This window comes from Bombus flavifrons, chromosome 7 (genome assembly GCF_040668555.2).
Source record: "Bombus flavifrons isolate JBK064 chromosome 7, iyBomFlav1_principal, whole genome shotgun sequence".
Classification (NCBI taxonomy): Eukaryota; Metazoa; Arthropoda; class Insecta; order Hymenoptera; family Apidae; genus Bombus; species Bombus flavifrons.
In genome coordinates, this window is record NC_138448.1 from 5380206 (window position 1) to 5402782 (window position 22577).

At 26.1% G+C, this 22577-nt stretch overlaps 6 protein-coding genes across 9 annotated transcripts; 3 read left to right on the top strand and 3 right to left on the bottom strand.

Moving 5' to 3' along the window:
* The first annotated feature begins 939 nt into the window (after window positions 1–939).
* On the top strand, window positions 940–2315 carry LOC138182002 (mitochondrial transcription rescue factor 1). Its single transcript, XM_069117449.1, has 4 exons — window positions 940–1339; window positions 1452–1624; window positions 1833–1905; window positions 1995–2315. Exons 1-4 carry the CDS (start codon window positions 1145–1147, stop codon window positions 2184–2186), a joined length of 633 nt encoding a protein of 210 aa, XP_068973550.1. The 5' UTR covers window positions 940–1144; the 3' UTR covers window positions 2187–2315.
* rod (kinetochore component rough deal) lies at window positions 2236–11532 on the bottom strand. Of its 2 annotated transcripts, none has more exons than XM_069117406.1 (33): window positions 11279–11532; window positions 10756–10997; window positions 10560–10664; window positions 10360–10489; window positions 10080–10231; window positions 9783–9979; window positions 9236–9705; window positions 8974–9156; window positions 8487–8908; window positions 8249–8417; window positions 8091–8186; window positions 7805–7996; window positions 7588–7718; window positions 7412–7517; window positions 7082–7322; window positions 6849–6993; window positions 6622–6773; window positions 6315–6554; window positions 6188–6234; window positions 5826–6121; window positions 5605–5762; window positions 5283–5483; window positions 5098–5213; window positions 4839–4948; window positions 4651–4772; window positions 4266–4535; window positions 4088–4179; window positions 3622–3983; window positions 3359–3544; window positions 3042–3273; window positions 2666–2968; window positions 2503–2586; window positions 2236–2418 (listed from the first exon to the last, which is right to left on the bottom strand). In XM_069117406.1, exons 1-33 carry the CDS (start codon window positions 11429–11431, stop codon window positions 2371–2373), a joined length of 6153 nt encoding a protein of 2050 aa, XP_068973507.1. In that variant the 5' UTR covers window positions 11432–11532; the 3' UTR covers window positions 2236–2370. The 2 variants fall into 2 exon arrangements, with proteins under 2 accessions (XP_068973507.1, XP_068973508.1); XM_069117407.1 differs by having other exon boundaries at window positions 10756–10774; window positions 11279–11417.
* Window positions 11533–11566: 34 nt separating this feature from the next.
* On the top strand, window positions 11567–13094 carry Prp18 (pre-mRNA processing factor 18). Of its 2 annotated transcripts, none has more exons than XM_069117437.1 (4): window positions 11567–11806; window positions 11909–12167; window positions 12254–12682; window positions 12754–13094. In XM_069117437.1, exons 2-4 carry the CDS (start codon window positions 11985–11987, stop codon window positions 12988–12990), a joined length of 849 nt encoding a protein of 282 aa, XP_068973538.1. In that variant the 5' UTR covers window positions 11567–11806; window positions 11909–11984; the 3' UTR covers window positions 12991–13094. The 2 variants fall into 2 exon arrangements, with proteins under 2 accessions (XP_068973538.1, XP_068973537.1); XM_069117436.1 differs by having other exon boundaries at window positions 11576–11806; window positions 11886–12167.
* An 84-nt stretch (window positions 13095–13178) lies between these two features.
* Window positions 13179–15126, bottom strand: P5cr (Pyrroline 5-carboyxlate reductase). Of its 2 annotated transcripts, XM_069117448.1 has the most exons (7): window positions 15011–15126; window positions 14443–14503; window positions 14102–14355; window positions 13942–14023; window positions 13723–13859; window positions 13436–13647; window positions 13179–13369 (listed from the first exon to the last, which is right to left on the bottom strand). In XM_069117448.1, the coding sequence occupies exons 2-7, from the start codon at window positions 14477–14479 to the stop codon at window positions 13291–13293; spliced, it is 801 nt and encodes a 266-aa protein (XP_068973549.1). In that variant the 5' UTR covers window positions 14480–14503; window positions 15011–15126; the 3' UTR covers window positions 13179–13290. The 2 variants fall into 2 exon arrangements, with proteins under 2 accessions (XP_068973549.1, XP_068973548.1); XM_069117447.1 differs by lacking the exon at window positions 15011–15126 and having other exon boundaries at window positions 14443–14905.
* A 51-nt stretch (window positions 15127–15177) lies between these two features.
* LOC138181995 (uncharacterized) lies at window positions 15178–17405 on the top strand. The gene is made up of 8 exons (XM_069117435.1): window positions 15178–15406; window positions 15478–15548; window positions 15714–15847; window positions 15973–16088; window positions 16254–16430; window positions 16505–16679; window positions 16753–16786; window positions 16853–17405. Exons 1-8 carry the CDS (start codon window positions 15348–15350, stop codon window positions 17152–17154), a joined length of 1068 nt encoding a protein of 355 aa, XP_068973536.1. The 5' UTR covers window positions 15178–15347; the 3' UTR covers window positions 17155–17405.
* Window positions 17406–17540: 135 nt separating this feature from the next.
* On the bottom strand, window positions 17541–21779 carry LOC138182000 (caspase-1). The gene is made up of 4 exons (XM_069117446.1): window positions 21508–21779; window positions 20906–21168; window positions 20460–20765; window positions 17541–20184 (listed from the first exon to the last, which is right to left on the bottom strand). Exons 1-4 carry the CDS (start codon window positions 21585–21587, stop codon window positions 19934–19936), a joined length of 900 nt encoding a protein of 299 aa, XP_068973547.1. The 5' UTR covers window positions 21588–21779; the 3' UTR covers window positions 17541–19933.
* Between the last annotated feature and the right edge of the window lie 798 nt (window positions 21780–22577).

Below are 22577 nucleotides of genomic sequence, written 5' to 3' on the forward strand. Positions count from 1 at the left end.
TATTGATCTAATTTAAGATATTGTCAATTTAAGTAAAGCAGAATAAACCAAACAAGGAGGATAAGAAATCATTAGAATACGAATGTATGTACATGTATTAAGTAATTTAATCGTCAGTAACTTAGAAACAACATTTATCTATTTTCTTAAAATTTCTGTAAAATTGCTAATTTCTGTACTAATAAAACAGCACAAGAGAACATTATATGAATACAAATAATATTTTATTTATATTCCACTCATAATTAATAATACTAAAAAATTTTTACATAAATTATGTTATTACATTACATAACAGTTAAATTTTTATTAATAAAATAGTGATAGTCATTGTATTTTCATAAATGAACTCTTCTGCTGTTAGTACAAAAGTGAATACAAAGATAAAAATTGAAAAATTAATTTTACCTATCCTATTTTCTTATGAAAAATTCAAATTACAGTTGAATATTGAATAATAATCAAAGTGTAATTATATAAATGCATGTTCTACATACCACAGGGAAGCATTTATTTTTATTTATATGTATTTCAAAAAGAACTTAAAATAAAGTACACACACAATGAGAAATACTTAATTTTTAGTCAAGATCCTTATTTTATAGTTTAACTTTTTAAAATATCACATGATTATATTAAAACATTTGAAGCAAAAATTATCATAGAAGTTAAAGAATCTTTTACAAATGTAATACAATGAATAGACTAATTATATGAATAAATTGAATTATATGTATATGTATGTCTAACTCATATTTTTATTTTAATTATTTCAGTAGAATTTAAAATGCGAAAAGTAGCTAGCTTTTTACACAAATTAGCTAAAAATCTTTAATGGATTTCAAATATATTAAATAAGGATAGAATAAGCTAAAGCAAAAATTAAATAATTAAATGAAAACTTTTTTTTTATACCAATATCGTATTACAACACATTTTTGGTAGGAAGTGTCGTTCTATTTTATCATGGAAATTAATAGATTATTTTTTTAACAAGTTTTTAAAGATAATATATACATAAAAAACAAATATATATAAATAACTATGACTTTTCAAACATGTTTAATTAATCTTTTAATATCTATTACATATGTCGCTGCAAACATAACCTTCAGTTTTTAAAGTGTATATGTAATTTTAAACAATGTTACACAGGACAATTTGTAATATTATGCGAAGGACAGCATGCACAAATATACAAATATCGTATGCATTAAAAAGTGTATCGAATTTAAATACTAAACGATGTAATTTATTTCTGAATTGTTCATACCCACAACAAAATTTGAATTCCATGTTATTTGTAAGATTCAAGAGTAAAGGAAACATTTCAAGAAAAGTAAGATAATTTTAGCACCCTTATATTTGCTAAGTATTTAATAATTTTGATGATTGAAGATATAAAGCACTGTAGTGACCAAATTTTAAAGTATAAATTTATATATACATAGACTAAGAGTAAAGATGAAGAATCTGATGAAGATGAAGAATCTGATGAAGATGAAGAGTTTGATATTGATGTTGATGACTATTTAAATACAGATAAATCAAAGGTAATTGTAATTACAGTACCTTCTCTTCGATTGGATGCTATTGCTAAAGCTGGGTTTGGAATATCACGCAAGTAAGTTAATGTCATTGTTGTTAAAATATTATTTAAATAAATGATGTATTATAAAGAAATGTTGAACATTCCAGATTGTACATATATATAAAATTTTGATATGCACAGTTTTGATATAAAACTACTTGTTATTATGAATAATCTTAATCGAAATAAAAAATTTATTTATTTGATCTATTTCTCTAAAAATATTTCTTTTTCTTTTTAGTAAACTGGATAAAGATTTTTACAACAGTAACTTACGTGTAAATGGAAAAAAATGCTTTAAAAAAGGAATGATGGTATGATCTTAAATAATAAAATACATTTAAAATATCTAAAAATATTATTATATTAAAATAGAAATACATTTTACATCTTAACTATATAGGTGCATGTTGGAGATGAAATAGATATTATTCAGAGACAAAGTCCTACAAATCCAAACTTTTTGATAATAAATCGATGTACATTACAAGGAGTTAATGTAAATCCCGAAACAGATAGTATTAAAGTAAAATTAATTCAAAATAAATCTTTATTAGTTGAAAATTATAAAGATAAGTGGGACAATGAAGAATAATTGTATGAATAGTAAAAGTACATATATATATAATTAATATGTACATAATTGATAGGTATGTAAAAGGTTTATGTGTAATAGATTTTATGTATACAGAACAAATAAATTTTTAATAATACAAGAACTAAATTCACAAAGAAATTATTTATTAAAATAGTTCTATATAAAATACAGTTCTTGTATTTTACTGAATGTTCATTTTTGCTAGTGTACCTTCTATAATTTTATTACACTGAAAAAGAAATGTACTCTTTGAAATTATATTTTAAAGTATATAAATTTTGTATCAAATTAAAGCAAAATACAATACACTTACGTAAGCTACACAAAGTACTCCATTTGAATATAAGTTATTTAATTCTTTTAATACCTTAGTAATACTAGATGCATATTTAATTTTCTAGAAAAGAATGGTAATACATAAATTAATAAGATAAACAGCATTGAATTCTCAATAAAATGAAATATAAGATATTTACTTCCAAAACAAATATTGTATCATCATCATTTAAAAATGGTAAAAGTGCAACTGCTAAATGATCTTGTTGGCACTGAAAACAATACTTTATGATGTTAGTGAAATTTAAGCCATGTACGACTGGACATGAATATAAAAGTTGTAAAGCTTCAATGCATTTTTCAACTTGTTCAGAGGTTGGATTTATATCCATTTTTCTGAAAGGTTCTGAAATTGTTACTTCCCATGCCAATAGATATCCATTAGAATTTACAATAATACTTATATTTCGTATTTGTAGTAAAATTTTTTTTAATTCATTAATCTGCAAACATAACAGGAATATATAAAATATTATTTTTACGTATTCTAAAAATAGTTTAATACGTGTTATTTACCATTAATAATTTAGCTAATTTAGTTAAATTTTTATCCCAGAGAGAATATTCATATATTTCAAAATCTATGCAAAGCTGTGCAATAATAACAAGTGCTTGCGATGAATAATTTTGTGTTTTCCATAAAATTTGTACAAGTTCATATTTAGGACATGTTTCAAATGTATTTATACTGTAACCTATTCCTAATAATTCTAATTTACTTATATATTTCAAAGATCTCATATAATTTCTGAAATATAAATATTTAAAAATATTACTTGAGATAAAACAAAATTTTTTAAATTAAAAATATAAAAAAATTAGAAAACAATTACCTGATTGTTTGGTTATCGCGTTTAGTTAAATCTTCCAATTTAACAGTATCGACTATAGTTTGTAATACACGAAGAGCTCTATAGCGTGTTTCAGGACTATAGTTTTCATTTTTTTCGCCAAAACTTATATTAATAAGAAAATTGATTGACAATTCGAGGTCTCCATGTTCTAAAATGTAGCATGCTCTGGAAATGTATTATTGATATCTAAATATTTTACATATTACATGTAAAAAGAGAATGTTTTAAATATAGTGATATACCTCAATAAATTATCATCACAATTTAGAGTAGATTCGGAATTTGTTGTTACTGAAAATGTTTCTGTTATACTTTGATTGAATTTTATATATTTAGTATCTGGTTGTAACCACTCCTGTAATAATTCTATCCGTAGTTTAACCACATTGATAGAGAATAACTGACTGAGAGAATTAACAGCAGTATTTATATCAGGTCTATGATTAGTAACACATTGATATCTTTGAGGTATACTTTCATCTGCATATAATTCACGAACTAATTTATTCGGGTTTCCGATTAATGACAAATAATTTTTGTTGTCTAAGCCATGTACACGTAAAACATGTTCCGATGTAAAACGTAAATATTTGAATTTTATTTTCTGAAATAGAGGCAACCACGATTTGATCATTAAAGTAATATATTAATAAAATTATATAAAGCAAAATAAAAAATATATTTTTATAAAGTACATAAAAAATATACTTCTAGCATTCCTTCTTCAAACATTGTAGATTTCTGCGCTGACAGCTGAGCATATTTATAACACTCTTCAACTGCTGCTACTTGATCAGCTCCTAATAATGCGATTATTTTATTTTGATTTATCAAGACATTTTTTCAGTAAGATATGATTTTTGGCATAATGTAATATATAAAATACCTGGTGGTGTATGATTGACAACATAATATAATGCTGCTGTACCATAATACAATGCATCTGGACCAGTCATTCTTTCTATACATCTTTTTATATCATCTAGCAAACTACTATTTTTTGAACAAAGAGACCATTTATCCATTCTGTGTTTATTCTTCCAAGCACACGTTACTTCTCCTTTTATGGCTAAAGTACATACAATATGAGGTTGTAATTTAAGAACAGGAGCAATATCTAACCATTTCTCATAAGTCTTTAAATTTAATTCAGGAGCTAAAAATAAATTAATAATAAAATATTAAAATAATTGTGTATAATGTTTTAGCATTTTATACAATTTAACTATTTATTAAAACATAGTAAATAATATGCAATGAAAGAATTTTACTTATAAGTTTCCATAATTCAACTTTAGGCAGAAAAGGTAATCGCCATTCTGCAATAGGGGGTAAAGAAGTATATCCTGGGTTGAGATGCATCCACTCTTCACATTCTATTTGTGTAGCTAAACTATAAAAAACACATACATACATATATAGTATACCTAGTAGTACTACAGTCTACCCATATTCTTACCCAGTGCGAGTATAATTTTGTAAGAAACAAAAATAATTTCTATGTTCTATATTTTTATCCTCTATAAGATCCATAAGAATTATAAATACTTCATAATAATAAAAATTTATCTGAAACAGTAAATTTACAGTCTTGAATATCAGATTATATTATTATATTATATTTATTTATAATATATTATATATATACTAGAATTATAACATTGGTGCATATGATGCCATACAGTACAATTAGATTTGTAACATTAGTACTTTCATACTTGCGATAAAACACTTGTAACACTGTTCTTTAAGGCAACTTTATCCGTGATATAAGTAGCAATTGTATTGCATTTTTTTCTTAATTCATTTACTTCATTCTCATTAATATGCAATTCTAAAACCACAATCATAAATCTATTAAAAGTAAATGTATTAAAGTTTAATTTCTTTATAGCCTTTTTACCTTTTTTTCCATTGTAATTATTTATATTTAATTTTGGGTTCCATGTTTTTACTACTGTTTGTAAATAAAGTAATAAACAATCTTGAATATCAAATCCAAAATCAAAGCAGAACTCTTGAAACAAAGGAACCATGTCATCATTATAGTTCATAATACGTTGTAATATTTCTCTCTTAATTGTAGCATCACTTGTTAAAAGTTCTGCAAATATTTTTTATAAGTATATTTTTTAAGCTCATACACATGTGTATACATATGCTCATGTAAAAGAAGAGAATCAAATACAGTGAAAAATGAATTAAAGTAATGAACTGATTTAGACCTTTATATGAGATTAAATATTTAGACAACTTTTGCGTCCAATAATGCAATATTTTATTATTTTTAAATGTCTGCAGACATATTTGATTTCCTGTCAAATGAAAATATTCATATCCAAGTATTGTTATTCTTGAATGGCGAGCGTAATCTGGTTGAAATCTGAAAAAAAGATACTTTTATATTATTATTGTATCTCTTATACATTTATATTAAAGTACTTACGATTTACAAGCAGAAGATATCCATTTACATGCTTCTGAATCAGACAACATAAACAAGCAAGATAAACTAAGCTGAAGATCAAATGACCGACTACATATTATTTTTTTTAATAATATCATTGAAAGATGAAAATATACTGATTTAATTTCTATTAATAAAGTATCACTTATATTTTGTATAATGCAAAAATCGAAATATAATGTTTTAATAATCTGCAATAAGCAATAATCGTTATGTTCCACTCTTAATTTCTTTATTTTGTTGAGCAAGTTCTTCAAAGCTTCTTCTGCATTTGGCTAAAAAATTATGTTATTTATTTTATACATTAATATCTCTCCAGAAAATATATTAACATTAATTACCTGATCATAATATTCATCAGTTGCATCACTTGATACGTGTTCTATATCTATATTGTAAATAAAGTACAAAGTTTCCATTATATATATTCGTACATAAAATTAGGATCATTAATGAATTTTATTTTACCATGTTTTAATTTAGCCATATAATTTCTCTGTATAGAGATGGCATTTTTAAATAGTGGTAGTAAAAATTCATCTGTTGCGATAGCTAAATCTTTATATATCGTATACAACTTCCATTGTGATCTCGATAATTCTTCATGCTTTATGTCCACTGAATTTGAACCATATCTAAGATTTTTATTAGAGCACATTTGATATAAATTTGCCCATGTATACAATAGCAACATAGATTGTAATTCATCTAAAAATATACATCAATGTTATTAAAATATACATTAAAATTATTAATATTTAAATAATACACATACCATCTGAACATACACATAATGCAGCAGAACTTAAGCTTTGAACTGTAACTGCAACGTCTGCATCTCTTGTAATATCTTGCATAATAAATAAACATATTTTATGTATATATTGACATTCATGTGTCATTATATTTAATTGTCCTTCTTTGTATCTAAATAGGAATAATTACTTCAACAAGACTTAATATTATGTGTTTGAATTTTTCATATAAATAAAATTTATTTACCTAATAAAATAATTTAATATGTTTATACTTTTTGTCTGCTCTAATAACGTAGATATTGCATCAATTCTTTGTAATTTAAGTAAGTCAGCAACCTTCATAACTTTTTTATAAGAGATAAATAAGTTTTCATCTTTCTCTATGTCCACTGAAATATTATTAAAAAATTGTAATTATAAATACTTAATTGTTGTAATTGTAAAAAGTATAAAATATAGAGAAAGATTATTTCATACTACCGCACAATCCTCTAACATAGTTTTCTAATATTTGCTTTTTTTTATCTTGATACTCTTCAACTGTAACATTAATTTGAAAATCTTTCTTTAAAAAATACATTGATTTTATTTCATTTATACTATCAATAACGTTATTGCAATGATGTGACTGGATTTTACACGTTTCTGAAAGCTTTTTTAACTGTAATTTTACCCAACCCAACATCTCAATGTGATGTATAAGAGACTCAGGCATGATCTATATAATAAATATAAAGTTAAATAGTATGCCTGCATTTAAAAAATATAAAGTATCTTTTTAATCAAAATTATAGTATTTCAATGTACCTTTAGCGTTAAACCAGCTCTAACGTAATTAACAATTTGTACACAACAATATACTAAAACGTCATTTTCTAAGGAACTTAATGTCTTGGTTACATTTTCAAAATTCCTGTAAGTTCATTTTTGTTACTAGTTGATTTTGAAGAATTATTTTATGTTCTATGTTTGAAATATCTTACCCCCTAACTAGGTAGTAATTTACACAGGATGAAAATGCTTTTTTCCTTGATAATAAATCATTTTTAGTTATTTGTTCAATATCTGATATCATGCTTTCATGATTTTCTTTTATTATACAGTGTATTAATTTCTGAAAAATGTTAAAATAACCATTTAACCATTTAAACCATTTAAATTGAAAAATTTTTTTGTAAATAATTAGTGGAGCTTACTGACATTATTTATGCCAATGCGTTCATATCCATATTTCTTTAAGATAAGTTTAATTGGAACACAATTATGTTCCATTTTGATTTGGGATATTAAAATATGATCAGAATTATAGCTTGTTTCTGCTAAAGTTACAATAGTTGAAGACCATGGAACTGTAGCTTTTTTCAGTACCTCTAATGTTCGTTGTAATTTAGTCTGTAATTATAAATAAGTATGTGCAAAACTATATTATATTTCTACTTAACATATAAATATCTCTAATTTTATATATATATATATATATGTATACCTCTATATCTTGAATTAAATCAATAATAAGAATAACTTTTTTCTCCCATGGAGCTTCTTCACCTGACCACCAACTTTTAGAATTCCTTAAAGTTTTCTATACAGGTATAATTTTCATCAATATTTAATAAAATCTGATCAATTCTAATCTAAACATACCTGTATATACGAAGAAAGTACATAATCATTTTGCAAAGAATTATTCAACATGTATTGTTTTAGAAATGTATTTACAAATTCTTGAATTATATTTATATGTATCTTATCCAGTAATATATATGAGACTTCCATAGGATCTCCAATATACGAATTGAGAGATATTGCTAATCTATAATTTTTATATTTTGATAAACTTATCTTTTTTAAATTATTTAAGCTTAAAAAATTATAACATTACCTATAATCAACTTTCAATTTTTGAATATCAGACATAGCTTGTATTAAAAAAACCAATTGTTTTAAATTGGAATCTTTGTTCAAACACTCTTGCTGAAAATATAACGAATGATGACTTTCTTCAAATTTTAATAATTTTATAAACTTTTCTGTAAAATCAATTCCAATCTGGGGCCATTCTGAATGATAAAACTGTTCAAATGATTTAACTTTTTTAATACCCCAGAGCATAATTTCACACATTGCATTAGGAACAAATGACAATAAACTGGGAATAAAGTGTGATAACCATGTCCAAAGGGAAACTAAGGATATCTTCTCAGGAAGAATTGCAAATACATCTTTTACAAATTCTATGGATACATGTTTTATTATATCTGGAAGATGTCTTGTCCAAATCAAAGTAGCTGCTTCCATTTCTCCCTATAATAAAAAAATTTAATCAGTTTATTTGTGCTAGTTTATTTTAATTATTTACCATACTTTACCAAACTCAAATGTGTTTTGTGTTCTTCTATCAAATTTGCCCGTGAAAATTTAATCCATTCATTCATAATATCTTCATCATAACATTCTACATTTTTTTTATAGCCCCAAATCATATGAAAAGTTTCTAACTTATGTAGTATATCATTAATCGAAGAAAGAAGATTTAAATATTTATTATCTTCCTAAAATCAATAATATAAATATACTTAACATGAAACACAGAAAAATTAATGCAACTATTATCACTTAAAAGATGCTTACAGCAGTACTTTCTATTATTCTTGTACGTGCATACAAATTAATTTTCCTCATTTGTTTATATTCAGGTATAAGTGCTTTGCTACAACATTCTACCACATATTGCACATCTTTTATTTTATCAAATATATTAAAAAGCATGTCTAATTGAAAAGGACTAGAAGTGTTTTTTGCCCAAGGTCCAAGTTGTGATAGAAGCGCTGCAGCTTTTGCACAATAAATGGGATCTGTAGATAAATTAAATTTATATGCAAAAGCTTCAGCTGCATCAAATTGTTTTTTTCTCACTAAACGTTGTAACTGATATTCAGGAAGACTTTCTGATACAGCTTTTACTCTAACTGTATCTATATATTCATTATTGGTAAAATTATTAATTCCTTCCAAGTATAAAATTATTTCATCATAAGGATCCATAATTTCAATAAGATATGTTATAGGTGGTACATTTATTTTAAACTTTTCTTGGAAATCTGAATAGAACAAAGAATTTAATTACAAACAAAAAGTTATGCATACAAATTATACACATAAAATTAATTTTTTATACCTGGATAAGAAAGCACATGTAACATATACGTAGTACAATCATTATCAGATGTTAACACAAGTATTTGGCATATACCATTATCATTATTTTCAATAATTGCAAAATCTGATATAGGCTTAGAATATACTTGTATACCAAGTAGAGTTTGAGGGCATATTATACTTAAAGTATAATCTGTACGTAAACATAACATTGCACTAAAATGATCAAATTCAGTATATTTTGTTAGGAACTGTTATAAATACATAAATAAAGTAATCAAATGATCCATTTTATTAAAATTTTGTAAATACTTACATGTAGTTTTTTAAAAATTTGACTTTAATATAATTATAATGAAATGTATTAAAATTAATATGCTGTTCACTGGGCCACATAAATAACATATTTGAACATAACATAGCTATTGATACTTCTCTAGTTGTCATATTTGCAGTAGCATATACTACCTACATAATTCATAACATTTAAAAATCATAAAAAATACAGACCAAGTTAAATATATTTTTAAAAATATATTTTTATAGTTAAAATATATTTTTACACATTTAAGCATTGAAGTAGAAACATAACTTACCTCATCAGAGGAAAATCCATTAAATAACTGTTCACATTTAATTTCTTTTGTTATCTCTTTTAGTGGATCATTAATACTAATCTCATTTATAAGAGTCAACTGAATAAGTTTAGGATTAAATTGTAATACTCTGAAATATGAATCTAAATTATAATATAAATTTCATAATAATAAAATTTCATAATTAGTTATATATTTACCTATAAATAGCTCCATTTTTTGTGACAAGATATATATCAATATATTCATCAGATTTGTTTTGTAAAAACATTGCTATTATTTTATCTTCAATTTTTGTTATATTTCTATATGTGGAAAGTGAATAATTTTATAAACGACGTAATTTCAAAATGTAGCTATATAATATTATATATATATGTATATATTTAGACTTACTTTGTAAAGATTACTTGTCCTTTATTTAATAAATGAAGACAATATAATGTTCCATTTGATAAAGCAACAAATAAAAATATACCATTATGAGAAATACAATAACATGTTATTAATAATTCAAAACTGACACTTAATAGTATTTTTTCACACGTTTCATTCTCGAATATGGTAATTGACTTATCAATTGCTATACAAACTCTTGAATATTGCACAGATGCTAAGATATTTGGTTCTCTTGATAACTTATAAACATAAAGAAAAGTATTTTATTCAATTCATCTACCTAACTTAAATACTATTCAAATTTATGCTTTTTATCAAAAATAATAAATTACAAACATATTAAAAAATTCTTTATGTCATATTAACTAAAAAATTAAGATTGTTAAATTAATAAATAATAAATAAAGAATAACAAAAAAACATTTACAATTATTTGAAAACGTTTATAAAAGTAGTTGCAACCGTTAAATTTAAATTTATTGGAATTTTTTACAATTAAAATAAAGTTGATATTAAATACCTTTCCAGTCGATTGTATTGTTGCAAGAGTAGAAGTTTCATATAATGAACCATTATTTTCTGCTACTGTTCTTACCCCAAAATTTACAGTTTCTTCTTCTCTATCAAATCCTGAAACCACTTTATTCCATAGCGCCATTTTACCCGCGAACATTTATGAAATGCGTTACAGCTGCGCGGGATCACTACATATGTATACCACATGATCACACATACATGTATTGTATTGTGCGCAGAATTCATGTCGGATGACATCTGTAGGTGAATGAAGAAATTTATTGGAATCTAGTATATAATCTCAAAAAATTCTTTGTGAAAGAATAAAAACTATCAAACACGTAAACTTTAGTATAGTACAAATATTAATTTATAATAATAACAAATTAATTTCTAAATATTACGCAATTTGTGTATAGGTAAATAACTTCGAGAATAAATCATTGTTCTGTCTTTAAATTGCTCAAAAATGGATATTTTAAAAGCAGAAATAATGAAGAAAAGAAAACAGTTGGAGGAGAGCAATGTCTTGGTAAATTTTTACAAACAATATACAGCTTTTTTGGAAACTTTTATTTTATTTCGTTTACCAAACTAGGTTAATATTGCAGCAAAACAACCGGAAATATTTTAGAAGAGGTGAACTAATAGCAAAGGATCAAGAAGTGAAGGAAGTACAAGAAAATAATGATGAAGATGTTAAAATTAATATGACTCAACAACAAGAAGACTCTGTAACTGATGGTAGCTCTGAGCATTTAACATTACCTAGACATGAAGTAATTAGAAGGTTACGTGAAAGAAGTGAACCTATACTACTATTTGGGGAATCAGAAATAGAAGCATTTAAACGATTAAGAAAATGTGAAATTCTTGAGCCTGAAGTGAATAAGGTAAGTATCAAAAATACTTGAAATCAATAAAATATTTCAATAAAATTTACATATTTCTTATACGTATAATTTATTTTGTATTAAAGGGTTTTAGAAATGATTTTCAAGAAGCTATGGAACAAGTAGATCAAGCATATCTAAATGAAATACTGGCTTCTTCTAAACCTCAAGATCGTGATGGAAAAGGAGATGTACATGTACCAGATGAAGGAGTTACCTATGAAGATTTACAAAAGATGTCTATAAAATTAAACAAGGGTGACAGGGATTTTGACTTAAATGTCATTACACAATTTATACAATTCTTAGTACAAATGTGGGGCAATCAATTAAATAGCAGAAGTACTGCTGAAAAAATGAGTACTAGAGGAAAGATGGCTAGTGCTACTTATGCCCAAACAAGAGAATACTTGAAACCTCTTCTTAGAAAATTAAAAAATAGATCTCTGCCAGAAGATATTACGGATAGTTTAACCGATATTGTAAAACACTTACTTGAACGGAATTACATACTGGTAACTATATCGGCTATTAATAAATTAAATAATTTTAGTATAACACATTTATTACAAATAATTTATTATAGGCAAGTGATGCATACCTACAAATGGCAATTGGAAATTCTCCATGGCCTATTGGAGTAACTATGGTCGGTATTCATGCACGTACCGGAAGAGAAAAGATTTTCTCAAAGAACGTTGCACATGTAATGAATGATGAAACACAAAGAAAATATATTCAAGCATTAAAAAGGCTAATGACCAAGTGTCAGGAGTATTATCCTACAGATCCATCTCGTTGTGTAGAATATTCAAAAACCTAATGTTGTTATACATAATATATATAAATAATTATGCGTTATAGAATACTATAATACTTATACACTATACTGTAGCTACAGGAACTAAAGTTGTATTTAGTAACAAATCGATTCATCTATATCTGAATATTTCCTTGCATCATTTTTAATTTTTTTTTCTTTGTACCTTCAAATAATAAACATCTTAGAAATATTTGAAATTCGTAAAAATAAAAATATTATATTTTTAAAAAGTATTAATGGAATAATGTAATTCTATCATCACATGTCTTTGATACTTTATACATTTCTTTATGTTGAACTTTATTGTGTTATGGACGTTAAAGACGTTAGTTCATTTGCCCTCTTTACTGCAGCTTCAATTGCATTCATCATAGAAGCTCTATAAATATAATTGGTAATATTATACATTATATTAATATACATAATAATTTCATGCATAGTTTACCTGACTTGCCCACATTCCATAGCATGAATGCCTGCAATAGTTGTACCTCCTGGAGAACATACTTCATCCTTTAACTGGCCAGGATGTTTGCCTGTTTCTAACACCATTTTACCAGCTCCAACCAATACTTGAGCTGCAAATTTTGTTGCCATAGGTCTTGGAACGCCCATTTTTACAGCACCATCTGCTAATGCTTCTATAACAAGATATGCCTGGAAATTTTGTTTAAGCTTAATGTTTGGCTTTAAAAAATAGGTAAATACATATACAATAGTGGACATATTTACATAAGCAGGACTAGATCCCGAAAGAGCACCTATAGCATTCATAAGAGACTGAGGAACATGTTCAGTTACACCAATATATGACAATAATTCTTCTACCATCATTTCATCTTGATCCGTTGCATTCACAGAACAATATACTATATATATCATTGAAATATGAAAATATAAGAAGATTACACTCTTATTAATTATATACATGATGCCAAAGTTTTCTTTTACCTGTTATTCCTTCTCCAACCATCATTGGAGTGTTAGGCATACATCTAATTATTCTAGGATGACTAACAATAGATTTGAGTTTCTGGAAATATGAAATCAACTTTATAATTTGTTTCTATGAACATAGCTTCTTTGTAGTGTTGATAATAATGATTTTTACATTAGATAAAGTCTCTAATGTAACTCCTACAAGAACTGAAACAAAAAGTTTATAGTGATGATGTACTGTCATTGTTTCTTTGGTACACTTAAGTGCATCATCAAGCATTTGAGGCTTCATAGCTAAAAATATGATTTCACAATTATCCACTACTTCTCCATTTTTTAAAGTAGCATGGGCACCTAAGTCGTTCCAAAAGCTTAGAGTTTTAGAAGTACGAGCAGAAACCCATACGTTGTTTGGATCTAAAATACCTATAACAAAAAATTAATGATGTTATTCCAAATTAATTATAATTAACTATTAAGATTGTGATCATTATTATTATAACATTTGATTACCTTTACGAATTAAACCAGCACCAATAGCACTGGCCATATTTCCACCACCAATGAAACCCACCTTAGTTGACAAAAAATGGTCATTCATGGTTATTAGTACTTAATAATTAATTTAAATACAAATAATGTACGTATTACTTATAATTAAATATGTGACGTGTATTTTAATTTATGTGACAAGGTATAATATATTTGTACTGTTTTCAAAGTATTCTGGCTGGGACTTCTGACATTTAACGGATGTTATGAGAGATAAATTATAGATTAAATGACACGAGTTTTCTGTTTATTATTTATTAAATACGTTTTATTGGATGTTTGATATTGAACTGCTTTCTTATATATTTTCAAACAAATTTTTTTTTATATTTTTAAGCGCGTAATTAAAGAGAAAATTTGGAAAGACAAAATATGAAATGTCACGAAGTATGAAAGGAACATAGAAAGAGACTGAAAAGAAGTAAACTGATAAAATGTCATTAAGTAACTATTGCGTCACATAAAAATATAATTTTGAAAATGTTGATAGAATTTTAAAAATTTGTTTTATCTTTAATACAATTCATACATGAATTTATGTTCAACTTTATAGCAATTGATGTAACTTTTTTATATAATAGATTTTTTATATAATATTGCATTGGATGATATTTTATAGTTTCTTTGTATCACATATGTAAATTAAGAGATAAACGAATTATGTAACATTAGATTATATGAAGCTACATTTTATTACATTGACGAAACTATACTTAATTGGTGCGTTTGACGTGCAATTGGTGCAATGATTGTTAAATGGTCTTTCTTTTCCTATTATATTTAAGCGTATTTCTTAAATATAGAAATGTATGATACAACATGACACAAATTGATTTCCAAATACAACATTAAATAAATTTACTATAATGGGTAATTGTATGCGAAGCGTAATGCAAAAGTTACAAAAGAAGAAATGTGCCGAAAAGTAATGAATTAATATATCAAAACACTCATACTGATGAGAAAATATGTATTTAAGAATGATATAATTTTTAGGAGTATTATCTTGCTTATTGTGGGTCTTGATAATGCGGGAAAAACTTCGATTTTGAACTGCATCAGTGGAGGTATCATACATATGTGTATTTTGTTAAAAAAATTGTTTATCTTACTTTTCCTGACAATTATAACCGACTTTCCAAATATCTTTTTAATTTGCGATTTTAATTACCTTAATTTATTACTTTTCCAAAAAGTTAAATAGTACATCATTTATATATTTTTTTTATTAGATTCAGATAAAACCACTTTACCTACGATAGGGTTCCATGTAGTATCTTTAAAATATAAATCATACACTGTAAAAATTTATGATGTTGGTGGAAGCTCTCAAATCAGATCTTTATGGCCAAAATACTATAATGGTGTAAGTAATTAATAAATGTATAACACTTTTGTTAGCTACAATTGCAGTTAGGGGATAGATAATCCTTTTATTTCTATCCTTAATAATATTGTTTGAATCCTGTCTTTCCGTTTTCCATCTTTTAGATACATGGTCTTATATACGTGGTGGATGCTAGTGATATTTCCCGTCTTACAGAAAATAAAGTTGTATTTGGTGAATTAATTTCACATGAATATATTTCAGGAAAGCCATTGTTGTTGTAAGAAAATTAAATGTATTGCTTATGCTTGCATTGTTGTTCATGCACGGAGTACCATTTGTAGATATAATATGCACCACTTAACTACACTAAAAATACATATATGTAATATACATTTAACTTAGTAAGATTTTCGTGTATATTCTTCATTATATTTCATAATAGGCTTGCAAACAAACAGGATATAAACGGGGCTATTGATGAATTAGATCTCGTTGAAAACTTAGACATAGAACATGCTGCTAATACTATGAAATGTCCCACAAGAGTGGAAATATGTTCATGTATTTGGAAAGGAGATCAGTCAAAAGATAATACTATAGGTATTAAAAACGGATACAAGTATGTAGTTAGCTTTTTATTCTATGTTGATTATATAAAATTTAATTTTTACTAAACATAAATAAATTATATAGATGGCTGCTGGATATAATAGTGAAGAACTATACAAGTTTAAATACTAGGCTTAAAAATCAAAATGCTCAAAGTGAAAGAAATATTGAAGTACAAAGCGTAGTATTAGACTCACCATCAAGACTATCAGTCCATTCCAATCCCTTTAAGCCAATCAAAGAACTAGTTTTAAAAAGGGTAATATTATTAAAAATTATGCTGTTTGTTTGCTTGTTAAACTATGCTTCTATTTTACTTATTATAATTTTAGGAAGATGCTCAAGCACCAAGTGTTTCTCAAAATGGTATGTACTATTTAAATATAAAATAATGTAAATACTATAGTACATTTATAAACCATATTTATACAGGTATAGTAGCAAATGGAAAAAAGCTAAAGAAAATGTTTACATATAGAAATAAGACTGCACCACTGACTACTGAGGAATCTGTCATTGAAATTAAGGATATGTCAGAAACTGTTAAATTTACTCAAAACACTCTAGAATCTCAACAGAATGTTCAGACACTTCCACCGATATTAAATCCAGTAACACTAGATACATATTCACGTGCAGTTAGATCAAAAAATAATCGTCCATATACAGCTCCAGAGCATTCACATTTTATAAATAAGATAACAGTAATTAATATTCCTAGACAAGTAACATAAAAGCAATATTTTTAATTGTACAGGTAATAATACGGGACCATTATTAAAAAATATGATACAATGTATTTAAAATTATATCCAGGCAAAATATTTTAACAACGAATTTTTTATATTTATCTAATATAACATGAAAAAAATATTAGCAATGTTTTTTATTATGTGAGCGATTGTTTATGTATATAATGTCTGTATATTCATTTGTTCTAGTCATGAAATACATATATATAAATATTTTCTTCATTGTCTTTAATATAATATGCATTTAATTCATATTTATATTATAAGACATATTTACATTATATTTTATGATGTAAATATTTATAATGTATTTTTAATATATATATATAGTATATTATTTTAATTATTTTATGATATTAAACACCATCTGTTTTTTATCTAAACTTTATTATATCTTGTACATTTGCATACAGATTCATGTACATAAAAGTTCGGCAAATATACGAATTACAGTATATATGAAAGACTTATAAAAGCTATAGCATAAAGACATTAAAAAACTTTCGATTATAGAATAGCAGTAAAAGTGCGCAAAAATTGTATCGCAAAAGCATACTTATCACAATTTATAGTATAATAAATATCGTAAGTAGTTCCATAACATTGTCTTATCTGTAACATTATCTTGTTGAGCAACTACTTTGTTAAATATAATATATCGAAAAATTATACTAAAAATTGTAACAGTAAGGAACAATGTATCTTATATAACATAAAGAATATTCCTTTAAGGAAAATATTTTATACTAATTACATTACATGTATATAGACATACCAATGAAAACATAGTGGTCAAACCATCAAAAGCGATGTTAAATATTGTAAATTGCATTAATCAGTATTTTAAAATTACATACGTTTATTATGAAAGACTGTTATATCACGTTTCTAGACGTTTTTATAGATCATAATAATGCCATTTCAATTACAAATATAGTAATTTTTGCCATAATATTAGTATTTTTTGTTAAATTCTTATCTACTTTATTTAATAATGCCTTTTTTCAAACTATGAAGCAACATAACACTTTATGTGCATCAGCAATTCCAAAAGTATATGCAAATTGCCTTGCTTATTTTATATTTATCCTCTTAACAATAGGTAATATTCGTTGTAATTGCACCTTATATAATCACAACTACTCTAATCAGGCAAGTTATATTTATCTATTACTAACTTGAAAATATTTCATTCTTTTTTAGATAAGATTAGACTATTGCTTGTTATGAAAAGACACAGATTTTGTCCTTCTGACTTTTGTACAATATATTTAGTAGGCATTAAATATATATTTCTTAAGTTGTTTTGCATTACAATGATTAAAAAATAGCTTTTTTCAAAATATAATGTCGAAATTGTATAGGTCATATATAAATTACTTATAAAATTTTGTTCATAAAGCAGCAATCACAAAGGCAATCAATTTTAGCTATAGTTTTAGCACTGTTGTCTTAATTTTACTTTTCATTTGTACTTATTATATATCTTACTTATAATGGTTTTGAATATACTGTATTAAATTTTTGCATGACCACTATTACATCCATTCTATGCAGTTTTTTTTAATAATTTAAAAACTGTTAAAAATTATAGCTTGAGATCTTATTGTTGTAAATTTCTATTATAAATATCAATCTTACAAAGATATAAAATTTGTAAGATTCCTTAATCTAGACAAGTACAAAAATTTATATATAGCATAAAATCTACTTTATATTGCTATACTGTTTTGTTTTGTAGTGCAAATATTGCATAATATATAATGGCAGTTTTTATAAGATAAATGCTATCATTTAAATGCATTACATTGAAGTCACATCAAGTAGAAATTTGCACAGGTAAAATATTATCTTTGAACTTCTAATAACAATATGATTAATGCTATAAAGGTACATAATGTACATATAATATATCAAATTGAAGTTGGTAAAGCTAAAAAAAAGAAAAAAAAAAAAAAAAATAGAATTAAACATGGAAGAAACGAAAATGTTAATTCCTTGCCATTTTGCCTTTGACGAGTCTGAATCGCGATGAAAATTTTGAGTTAAACCTGAATATCACGAGTCAGGCTCGTGGTCTTAATCTCGGGCCAAGTATGAATGTTTCGAATGGTGTGTTTTTTCTAAATACGGGCACGACTATCTAACGCATTCACGATATCATTGCACGATATCATGTTGCAAATTCCGACACTCTGTCTCCGCCGCTTCGACTCCTTTCCCGACCATTCGGGCGCAACGTTTGGGCCCGGATTCTTCCGAGTTAAATGGTATGGCAAGGGATTAATCTTTCAGAAAGGAGGAGGAAAGAAAAAAATGAGTACAATGAAAATGAGAGTAGGAGGTAATAGAAGAAGTAAAGAGTACAGAATGCGGAGTCGACCTTGACCGGCTATTGTCAACATTAGACACTGTTCCTCGACGAAGTCCGGGGAAAATCTTGAAGACCCACTGTAATATGAGCAAAATTGCTATCAATTTTCCCTGAACTTTGTCAAATAGCGGTATGTAATGCTGACTTTGACTGGGCAAAGTTAACTTTTTATACCTTGTGGATTGTAGAGCCCATAATAGATACACATTCCAAACTAACAACAGAGAACAGTGTTAAAAGAATGAGATGTAAAATGTAAAATATGTAAAAATGCGATACCCATTTACTTGGAAAGGTATCATTATTTGTAATTAAAAAAATACATATATATATATATATGTACTTTATAGCATATCATATATCATAAATCTTTCGTGCATAAAACGACTATACAATTTTATTTTTAGGAGGTGTAAACTTTACTAAACGAGTTAACATCGACGTAATGCACGGAATTTGTTTTTGTTGATGCATTGTGATATTATCTGGAGTATTGGATTCAAAATCAACAGCAATTCGCAGAGAAACAAATGTGAGCAAATGTAACAAGTCATGGCGGGTACCATTTTTTCGTAGTTCTAGGCACAACGCTTGCATGAACCACGAGCCGCGAGTAGTATTTCTCCAAGAATAATAACCTATATATACAAGTAATATTTTTTAAACTATATTAATTGAAAAAAATTTTCCCTTGTGGATATATAAAAATGTAAAATAATTTCTCTTAAAAAAACAGGTAAAACTATTTCTGAGTTTTTTAGCATGTATCGTTAAATTATTTAATCATGAAAGTGAAACCATTTAATATTATTTTGAATGTCTGTATTTATAACAGACAAATAAATTATATATTTAATAATATAATAAAAATATAATGGATTCAAAATCAACTTTATCTTGAAGTTATATTTACCTGGTATTGTGGAGTATGCAATTAAAAAATCTGCGTGACATGGTATACGGAATGTTGTAACTGATTCACCATCAGTTTCTGTACGTTCTTTTAATGTTGTACCAGCATCTAATTTATCCCCTTGACAAGCTTGTATAAAAAATAGTTTTGGTTTGCCAGCAAGCGTAGGGCATCTATCAGATGTAAAGAGAGACCAAATGGAGTCAGGCTTATAAGAAGTATCATGAGCATAAAGTATTCCTAAATCTCCATGGCTTAATATAGCTACAACTAGGCAATCATGTTCAGAATGGTCCATGTCAGCAACTGTAAAAAGAAAGTTATAACTTGAAAAGGTCTATTCAATGCATCTTCATTTATATGTCTTCATGCAAAACCCAAAACATATTTTTCTTGTGATTAAAAACAAAGTTCAAAATTATAAAAAGGAAACATCAACGAAGTACCTCTTTCTAAATTTTTCATTATATCTCTATGTGTGTAATTATGAAAATCATTTACTTCAAAACCAAGATCTTTAAATGTATTGACAAGATTTTCACAATCAACGTTTGTTCCACATCTTGGTTTAAGATGTGTAATAGTGAAAAATTCATGGTTAAAAATAATAGCTAATCCACGTTTTGCATGATTCATGTTGTAATATGGGGCATAGCGGTCTGTGGGTGCCGTTTGTAATAAAGGGCCCTTGAGAGGACTGACGCTGTTTCTGGAAAATAAAAAAAAATGGCATGCAAAATTGTAACTGATTGCACACAAAATTAAATTATCCGGGATTTGTAATTCATTTTCATTGTTTTATGGACACTTTATTATTTTTTTATTAACATATTGTAATGTAAATAATAAAAATTGAATTCATAACAAAATAAAATTGTTTATAATTAACTCTAGGAATAAATATATTTTCTTACAATTCAGAATTTCATGCAAATAAATAACATCTATCAATATACAATATAAAAAACAACGAAAATATATCAGAGTGATTGTATTATTGGGACACATTGTACGATTAATTATGTGTACATGGTGCATTAAATCTTACCCCGAAAATACCAACGCATCTGTGGCATCATCACTGTATTTGTTACTATTGTTTATACTATCACTTTCTGTTGAGTACATCGTTTTTTACTTTGAAAATAGTTTCCACAGCGAATAATGCAGTTTATAGAAGAATAGAGAGTATAATGGCGCGCTATAGCGCGCGTCGTGACTCATATACTGTTAGTTACTACACACTACTACAAACAAACATAGAAACTACAGATACAGATCTGAAAATTCTTATACCGAAACCACACTAATGAAACCGTCCGTTTCCTGAATTGAAGAAAATCAAGATGGAGGACAAGAAAAGGTCTTGTTCTGCGCATGCGTAAAATATACATATATATATATATTTATATATACACATAGGTACTATGAATACCTCAGGCAGAGATAGCGACACTCCACTCATCTGTGTCTGCTTTGCAAAAGGAGAGCTATTTTTTCTCGCCATCTTAACATTTTTCGACTCAACAGACAGATGGTTTTCCCTAGCGAATGTCCGGACCACGGTCAGACCTGCTTATATGACCGTGATAAAAACATTTCGAAGCAAAAACAAATGTCATCATGGTAAGAGATTAGAAGGTTAAATATAACGTCTAAAAATCATGTCAAGTAAATCATTATGTTTAATGTATTTTTTCATATACACTACATAGAAAAATACTATACTCTATAAAAAGATAAACGTTGTAATAAATATAGTAAAAATAGAACAATATTTACTCGATTCAATTTTGAAAATTGATATCTGTTGATGCTGATATTATATTTATAATAATACTCATGGAAAGAATTTATAAGTTATATTTCCATCACTGTTGTTATGTCTTATCTTGATCCGGAAATGGTTTACGTTTTAAATTATTATAATAATTTATTATTATATTATAAAATTATTATAATAAAATTATTTGATGTCAAATTAATGCTAACTATTTTATTGAATATGTTGTATGAATACAACAATGATTTTCGTTTGTTCAACAATTTATATTTTACCGCGACAATATTATCTTCAAAATATATTTCTTTTGATAGATTGAGCTGTAGGAAAATTGA

What these genes read in the sequence shown, in the direction of transcription:
- Prp18 (XM_069117436.1), top strand. Translation starts at nt 11,744, where the DNA reads ATGGATATTTTAAAAGCAGAAATAATGAAGAAAAGAAAACAGTTGGAG. An exon ending in TGGAGGAGAGCAATGTCTTG is followed by an intron (nt 11,807 to 11,885) that starts GTAAATTTTTAC and finishes TTAATATTGCAG; the next exon opens with CAAAACAACCGGAAATATTT. An exon ending in TTGAGCCTGAAGTGAATAAG is followed by an intron (nt 12,168 to 12,253) that starts GTAAGTATCAAA and finishes TTTGTATTAAAG; the next exon opens with GGTTTTAGAAATGATTTTCA.
- LOC138182002 (XM_069117449.1), top strand. Translation starts at nt 1,145, where the DNA reads ATGTTACACAGGACAATTTGTAATATTATGCGAAGGACAGCATGCACA. An exon ending in AAGGAAACATTTCAAGAAAA is followed by an intron (nt 1,340 to 1,451) that starts GTAAGATAATTT and finishes ATATATACATAG; the next exon opens with ACTAAGAGTAAAGATGAAGA. An exon ending in GCTTTAAAAAAGGAATGATG is followed by an intron (nt 1,906 to 1,994) that starts GTATGATCTTAA and finishes TTAACTATATAG; the next exon opens with GTGCATGTTGGAGATGAAAT.
- LOC138182000 (XM_069117446.1), bottom strand. Translation starts at nt 21,587, where the DNA reads ATGTACTCAACAGAAAGTGATAGTATAAACAATAGTAACAAATACAGT. An exon ending in GATGCGTTGGTATTTTCGGG is followed by an intron (nt 21,169 to 21,507) that starts GTAAGATTTAAT and finishes TTTATTTTCCAG; the next exon opens with AAACAGCGTCAGTCCTCTCA. An exon ending in AATGAAAAATTTAGAAAGAG is followed by an intron (nt 20,766 to 20,905) that starts GTACTTCGTTGA and finishes TTCTTTTTACAG; the next exon opens with TTGCTGACATGGACCATTCT.
- rod (XM_069117406.1), bottom strand. Translation starts at nt 11,431, where the DNA reads ATGTTCGCGGGTAAAATGGCGCTATGGAATAAAGTGGTTTCAGGATTT. An exon ending in AACGCATTGGCATAAATAAT is followed by an intron (nt 7,719 to 7,804) that starts GTCAGTAAGCTC and finishes AACATTTTTCAG; the next exon opens with AAATTAATACACTGTATAAT. An exon ending in TGAATTATGGAAACTTATAA is followed by an intron (nt 4,536 to 4,650) that starts GTAAAATTCTTT and finishes ATTTATTTTTAG; the next exon opens with CTCCTGAATTAAATTTAAAG.
- P5cr (XM_069117447.1), bottom strand. Translation starts at nt 14,530, where the DNA reads ATGAATGACCATTTTTTGTCAACTAAGGTGGGTTTCATTGGTGGTGGA. An exon ending in GGTTGGAGAAGGAATAACAG is followed by an intron (nt 13,860 to 13,941) that starts GTAAAAGAAAAC and finishes TGATATATATAG; the next exon opens with TATATTGTTCTGTGAATGCA. An exon ending in CGGGATCTAGTCCTGCTTAT is followed by an intron (nt 13,648 to 13,722) that starts GTAAATATGTCC and finishes CAAAATTTCCAG; the next exon opens with GCATATCTTGTTATAGAAGC.
- LOC138181995 (XM_069117435.1), top strand. Translation starts at nt 15,348, where the DNA reads ATGGGTAATTGTATGCGAAGCGTAATGCAAAAGTTACAAAAGAAGAAA. An exon ending in GGCCAAAATACTATAATGGT is followed by an intron (nt 15,848 to 15,972) that starts GTAAGTAATTAA and finishes TCCATCTTTTAG; the next exon opens with ATACATGGTCTTATATACGT. An exon ending in TCAGGAAAGCCATTGTTGTT is followed by an intron (nt 16,089 to 16,253) that starts GTAAGAAAATTA and finishes ATTTCATAATAG; the next exon opens with GCTTGCAAACAAACAGGATA.